Source organism: Oncorhynchus kisutch, linkage group LG3, assembly GCF_002021735.2.
Source record: "Oncorhynchus kisutch isolate 150728-3 linkage group LG3, Okis_V2, whole genome shotgun sequence".
Lineage (NCBI taxonomy): Eukaryota > Metazoa > Chordata > Actinopteri > Salmoniformes > Salmonidae > Oncorhynchus > Oncorhynchus kisutch.
This window is the reverse complement of record NC_034176.2, coordinates 7,860,681-7,868,111: the sequence shown is the minus strand read 5'-3', so window position 1 is coordinate 7,868,111 and position 7,431 is coordinate 7,860,681. Positions and strand designations below refer to the sequence as shown.

Sequence of the window (7,431 nt, the reverse complement as noted above, 5' to 3'; positions counted from 1 at the left end):
GGGGAGGAGGGAGAGCAGGGGGGGAGAACGAGAAGAGGGGGAGGAGGGAGAGCAGGGGGGGAGAACGAGAAGAGGGGGGGGGGGGAACGAGAAGAGGGGGAGGAGGGAGAGCAGGGGGGGGAGAACGAGAAGAGGGGGAGGAGGGAGAGCAGGGGGGGGGAGAACGAGAAGAGGGGGAGGAGTGAGAGCAGGGGGGGGGAGAACGAGAAGAGGGGGAGGAGTGAGAGCAGGGGGGGGGAGAACGAGAAGAGGGGGAGGAGTGAGAGCAGGGGTGGGGGAACGAGCACGTCTCACTGGACACAGGTGCAGCCTGTGCGTGTGTTACCGTTTCGGACGAGCGCATTTGTGTTTGCCATCCTCATTCACAATCTGCGGGTCGAGACTTTTGCCCTGTTCGGTGGTCACCACGGTAAGACGAACACCACGGTCACCACAGTAAGACGAACACCACGGTCACCACGGTCACCACGGTAAGACGAACAACAACGGCCCTTCTCATCCTTCCCTCCTCTCTTCATACATGTAATCTTTCTCTCACTCTCTTTTTTTACTCCTTCCATCTCCATTTTTTTTTTATGTTAATATCCCTTTCTGCATTGTGGTAAATATCTATCCCATCAAGCTTAAGATTTAACAATGAAATATCGATATCTCTATTTTTGTCTTATCGACATGTCTCGCTCTATTTTTCCCCCTGTCTCTCTTCCTCCACTTGATGACTAATAGTTGCATACTTAGACGGTTCTGTATCGTGTGTAAAACATTAAACCTCAAGTTTGCATTCCTTTCTGGGGAACACGCAGACATTATCCCACCCATCCATCGACACATGCTATTCTTCATGTATGTTTCAAACTTTACATTACACCCAGATTAAAGCATGGGACATTTCACAGACTTTTCACTTCCTCTTTGTGTGACCCAGTCCAATGCAAAGTTATTACTCCAGAAATAGCACTATGCAAAAGGCTTATGGCCTCATTTTCTAACTGGGATAATGTTCCTTGTTCATCTGACCAAACTCTTCGATTGCAAAGGAGAATGTTTTCAATAAAGTATCTGAGTTATTTTGGGGTCAATGAGGTGGTTGTTTCTCAACATTCTCTGCACCAGGTGACAGGTAGTTCACCGATTTTAAGAACTTGACTTTGTTGTGGGGTCAAAGTGTTGGTCTGCGAGATTAAGAATCTGTAAACACTTGTCTTTACCTTGAGGAGTCTGAGAAGACACACACAAACCTCTATAAATACACAGACACCCTCATGTGCTAAAACCAAATCTTAATGATTAATGACCTAAATTACTCCTGTTTTTGTTAACCAAAATCATCCAAACCTCAGGAGTCACGCAAATCCTGCCTCCTCACTTGTTAAGAGGGATTCATAGACCCACAACTAATATCTAACATACACTAATAATAGGTGTATATTTTAAGTTCAAAATACTGCACTGAATGAGAGATAATAGCCACGAGTGCAAAGTGTATCTGTCATTCAGCAGACATTATGAACTAATGAACTAACACAGTGTGAAGCATATCCACCTTCAGATAAACTTTGCTTCTTACACGGTGATTGTCCTTTGTGTGAACATAGCGGCTTACTGGACCCCCAGGAAGAGTAGTTGCTGCCTTGGCGAATGGGGATCCTTAATAAATACCACATCATGCTGTGGGGATCCTTAATAAATACCACATCATGCTGTGGGGATCCTTAATAAATACCACATCGTGCTGTGGGGATCCTTAATAAATACCACATCATGCTGTGGGGATCCTTAATAAATACCACATCGTGCTGTGGGGATCCTTAATAAATACCACATCATGCTGTGGGGATCCTTAATAAATACCACATCATGCTGTGGGGATCCTTAATAAATACCACATCATGCTGTGGGGATCCTTAATAAATACCACATCATGCTGTGGGGATCCTTAATAAATACCACATCATGCTGTGGGGATCCTTAATAAATACCACATCATGCTGTGGGGATCCTTAATAAATACCACATCATGCTGTGTCCACACTGTTGTCCCTCTGTCCTATACATCTCTGTCTTGTTGTTGGACAGATGGGAGATAAGGAGGACAGCTCAGGGAGCTTCTCAGAGGAGGCCAAGACAGAGGAGCAGAAGGCCAAGCTCATCCACCCAAGGCCGTCGCTGATATCTCCTGAACTGAAAGCCATGATCCGCATCAGGTCCAAGTACCAGGCTCTGAAGAGACGTCGGCTAGACTCAGCCACTGGGCTCTTTGCCTCAGGTAGACCCTCTACGGGCCCCGACCCCAGCTTACCCACCGACCCAGGTAGGCCTTCCATGGGCCCCGGCCCACCCACCGCCCCAGAGATCTTCACCTCCAATGTCAAGCAGGCCACCCAAAGGAGGAGGAGGAGGAAAGGGTCTCGTGTGCTCTTCCCTAACAACTGTTGCAAGGCCGTCCCCAGTGACAAGGACCGGAGCCGGGCCAAACCTTTCTTTGTCCTCTTCGGTATCATCGTATCCCTTCAGGTCAACTCTAAACTTGTCTCTTTACTGTGTTTTCCACTCCCTTTTTCCACTCTAACTCAGTCGCTAGTTACCCAACTACAGATATCATTATCCCTTAGGCTTAATGTACAGGCACAGCCACATGATTTGCCTAGTGCTGTATATCCCACGGTTGCCATCATAGCAATAGGATACATTCCTTCTTTTTCTCTTCTTTTTGTTACCACGGTGTTGAATTACACTCAGAACAGCCGGAAGGGCTTTGAAAATGCCAATTATGCTTCAGTTTGAGATGAGGATGAGGATACAGCGCAGTTTTTTTCCAGTTATGTGATTTGTAAAAATGTGTTCCACTGCTCATCTGTCCTCCTACTAATGGCATTGAACAGAATAAACAGAATGGAATTTTATTCCAGTTAATAACACGTACAAAAATGACTTCCCTTTCCCGTCCTCTCGCAGGTTTACAATGCCATCGAGAACCTGGATGACCATGTGGCACCGTATGACCTGGAAGGCCTGGACAAGACGCTGCGCAGAGAAGTGTTTGGCCAGCAAGGGGCGATAGACGAGCTGATGGAGCACCTCCAGGGCTACCTGTCCACCTACGCTCACTCCCAGCCCCTGGCCCTGGCCCTGCATGGCCCCAGCGGCGTGGGCAAGAGCCACCTGGGTCGCCTGCTGGTCCGCCACTTCCGCTCGGTGCTGGGAGAAGAGCTGGTGGTGCAGTACTTCACCCTACACCACTGCCCCGTACAAGGTGATGTGGGCCAGTGCGCCCGAGAGTTGTCCCTCTGGGTGGAGGAGATAGTGGAGCATGCCGAGGCTCAGGAGAAGATCCCTGTCTTTGTGCTAGACGAGGTGGAGTTGATGCCGGCTCCTTTGCTGGACGTGCTGCAAGGCCTGCTTCAGCCCAACCAGACCAACGAGCATCTGAACGTAATCTATGTCCTCCTCAGTAGTCTGGGGCAGGAGGAGATCACCAGACACATACTGCAGAATGTCTCCTGCACTGCGAAGCCAGCCAGAGCTCTTCTGCGGCATACCCTGGCAGAGCATCACCCTTTGTGGGCAGAGGCGGGGTTGGATATCGTGTCCCTGACGCTTCTTGAAAAAAGCCATGTGATGGAGTGTTTGCTGGAGGAAATGACACAAGAGGGGTTTTACCCTGACCACGGTCACATCGAGCGGCTGGCGGAGGAACTGTCCTATTTCACCACCATGGGTCACCAGTACTCACAAAATGGCTGCAAACAAGTGGTGGCTAGAGTCAACCTTTTGTGAGAACATCCACAGAGTGACAATAAACACGGTGTCTGATAGACAGTTGGCCAAAACCACTTCAATCTAATTTGTACAACTTCATTCTTACTTACTTACCTGCTACTCTGTGAAAGAGTGTCACGATTTTCTCTGTTTGCCCACTCTACCCAAAGATCTGTTTGTGGTTGGATGGCATAACTACCATTTGTTTTAGCTGGCATCCCGTGGATGTCACCTTCAGCATGCTAGTCTAGCATAGAAGCTGGTCTCCAGTTCACCTCAGCGGTTGCTCTGGTCCCTCTGAATGATGTTCCAGCTCTGGGTACAGCTGCTCTTTTGCTGTGTAGCTTAAAGAAAACATCAGGATGAGGAAGAGTCTCATCTGTTCAAGCTGAAGAAAAAAAACGTTAAAAAAATAACAACTCTCCTTTAATTACTGAATGGCCTTGAGACAAACGCCAGCGAGCCAGACTGAGGCAGTCAGGCAAAGAGAAGAGCCTAATGATGTTGAACTCCATGAACTTGTTTGTGCTCATTAAGACGAGGCGTCGCGACATCGTTCCAAAACTCTAGGAGCAACTATCTTTTTGTTTTTACTTTTCAAAACCACATGCGCGTCTAGGCACGTCCTTCTATCCAACATATCCAATAATACCCAGATAGATATTGTTTTCTACCATTGAGCTCTCATGAATTCCTACCATCTTGAACGATCTTGGGTTCAAAGCATTCGAACCATATGACATTGTATGCCCGTGTGCACTCTTCTTGAAAAATAAACCAAAGGTTTACCAATTGTAGTTGAATATTGATGGTTTGCACTGTGTCTCCTTTTAGAGTTAGTGAACTATAAGAACAGGGTCCTACTAATGTGATTATGTATATCTATAAAGCACTTTTTGGGTCTCAAAAACAAAAGTGAACTGCTTGAACTTCAAAGGTGTTCCCCTGGTGTTAGTGATAACAAGGACACAGACAGACAGACAGACAGACATAGGAGATGGATCGCTTGCCAGACAGACAGACAGACATAGGAGATGGATCGCTTGCCAGACAGACAGACAGACAGACAGAGGAGATGGATCGCTTGCCAGACAGACAGACAGACAGACATAGGAGATGGATCGCTTGCCAGACAGACAGACAGAGGAGATGGATCGCTTGCCAGACAGACAGACAGACATAGGAGATGGATCGCTTGCCAGACAGACAGGCAGACATAGGAGATGGATCGCTTGCCAGACAGACAGACAGACATAGGAGATGGATCGCTTGCCAGACAGACAGACAGACAGAGGAGATGGATCGCTTGCCAGACAGACAGACAGACAGACATAGGAGATGGATCGCTTGCCAGACAGACAGACAGAGGAGATGGATCGCTTGCCAGACAGACAGACAGACAGACATAGGAGATGGATCGCTTGCCAGACAGACAGGCAGACATAGGAGATGGATCGCTTGCCAGACAGACAGTAGAGATAGATCGGCTTGCCAGACAGACAGACAGACAGACAGACAGACACAGACAGACAGAGGAGATGGATCGCTTGCCAGACAGACAGACAGACGGGCAGTGGAGGTGGATTGGTTTGACAGACAGACAGACGGGCTTAACAGAAAGACAGACAGATGGGCAGTGGAGGTGGATTGGTTTAACAGACAGACAGACAGACAGACAGACATAGGAGATGGATCGCTTGCCAGACAGACAGTAGAGATAGATCGGCTTGCCAGACAGACAGACAGACACAGACAGACAGAGGAGATGGATCGCTTGCCAGACAGACAGACAGACGGGCAGTGGAGGTGGATTGGTTTGACAGACAGACAGACGGGCTTAACAGAAAGACAGACAGATGGGCAGTGGAGGTGGATTGGTTTAACAGACAGACAGACAGACAGAGGAGATAGATTGCTTGCCAGACAGACAGACGGGCAGTGGAGGTGGATTGGTTTACCAGACAGACAGACAGACAGACGGGCTTAACAGAAAGACAGACAGACAGACGGAGGAGATGGATCGGCTTGCCAGACAGACAGACAGACAGACAGACAGACGGGCAGTGGAGGTGGATTGGTTTAACAAACAGACAGACAGACAGACAGACAGACAGACAGACAGACAGACAGTAGAGATAGATTGGCTTGCCTGACAGACAGACAGACAGACAGACAGACAGACAGACAGACAGACAGACAGACAGAGGAGATGGATCGCTTGCCAGACAGACAGACAGACAGACAGACAGACAGACAGACAGAGGAGATGGATCGCTTGCCAGACAGACAGACAGACAGACAGACAGAGGAGATGGATCGCTTGCCAGACAGACAGACAGAGGAGATGGATCGCTTGCCAGACAGACAGACAGACAGACAGTGGAGATGGCTTACCTTAGCTTGACACGGACGTATGGACAGACGAGACGAGATGGCTTACCTTAGCAACAGTCATCGAAATTGTTAAAAGGTTTTAAAAACAATTCTAGTTGGACAATGGATGAAGATACTCCAAACATTTAGAATTGTTATAATCCATTAGATATTGATTGAATTACATAAATCATTTAACTGGCACGTACAAATAATAAATTGATTTCAGGGATTTTGGTGCGAATTCAAGTATTTCATTTATTGTCAAATTTCACTTTTTTTTCTCAGAAAGCACTAATATATACATTCTCATTGTAGCAGGTTTAATTTTTTTATTTTGTGTTAAAACAAAGACAATATGTGTCTCATTTGAATAAATACTAATAAATATGAATAAATTAGCATAAAGGGGTGAAACAGACCTGTAACCACCAAACACTTGCTTTGTCTACCCTACATGCACTCACCTGCCCTGTCTAGACTGCCTAATTAATTACTGTGTGTCAATAGCAGGATACCCTCGGAATAAAAATCAACAGCTTGGGCTCGAGATTACACCTCTATACATACATTACATTGTTTTCCAGACAATAATATCATTGTAATCAGTGTTCATTTTTTGGAAGTTGCTTTCATTTCACCGCGTCTAATTTGTAAACTGTTCAACTTTATTAAATTACTTTTTTTTCAATTCCACAAAAAAATAAAAAATACACCATTAAAATAAAGGTAACCTTCTCTTTTTTGTGATGTAAGTGTCCAGACAATGTGTTAAATCACGAAGCTTTCATAGAGATTCAATGGAAAGACAATATAATTCACAGAGCCCATTTCAGCCTGGTTGTGTCTGACATGTCATTACAAACATTGGTGGTAAATGTTAATAACGTGGGGGGGGGGGGGGGACTACTGGCACAAGCAACAGTATGAAAGAGTCGCAGGAGTAAAATGAATGCAATCAAATCCAGCGAGATTTGCGTGACAAGTGGAATTTGCACCCCTCAAACACAGAGAAATAGATAGCTGTAAGAGACAGATCCTCGGGTGGGAGGGTCATTCGCGTTGCTACTTGACTTGCCTGATGATTTGATTGCGTGCAGTGAACCAGAGCAGACAGTGGGAACACCTTAGGATCAAACAGGGAAAAAAAACATTCCTTAAATCTTTCTGATTTTGTGGTCGAAGCCGGGCTGAGAATGCATGCCGGTAAAGGTGAAGAGTACACCACTATTATCACAACATCACACTCAGTGGAGGTTCTAGCTTGTATGGCTCCCTGGGCGAACCCTCCCTTCAGCA

The 7,431-nt window shown here is 46.6% G+C and overlaps 1 protein-coding gene across 2 annotated transcripts; it reads left to right on the top strand.

Moving 5' to 3' along the window:
* The first annotated feature begins 253 nt into the window (after positions 1–253).
* On the top strand, positions 254–4,565 carry tor4ab (torsin family 4, member Ab). Of its 2 annotated transcripts, none has more exons than XM_020470547.2 (3): positions 254–470; positions 2,077–2,514; positions 2,956–4,565. In XM_020470547.2, exons 2-3 carry the CDS (start codon positions 2,077–2,079, stop codon positions 3,775–3,777), a joined length of 1,260 nt encoding a protein of 419 aa, XP_020326136.1. In that variant the 5' UTR covers positions 254–470; the 3' UTR covers positions 3,778–4,565. The 2 variants fall into 2 exon arrangements, with proteins under 2 accessions (XP_020326136.1, XP_020326137.1); XM_020470548.2 differs by having other exon boundaries at positions 448–461.
* The last annotated feature ends 2,866 nt before the right edge of the window (positions 4,566–7,431 follow it).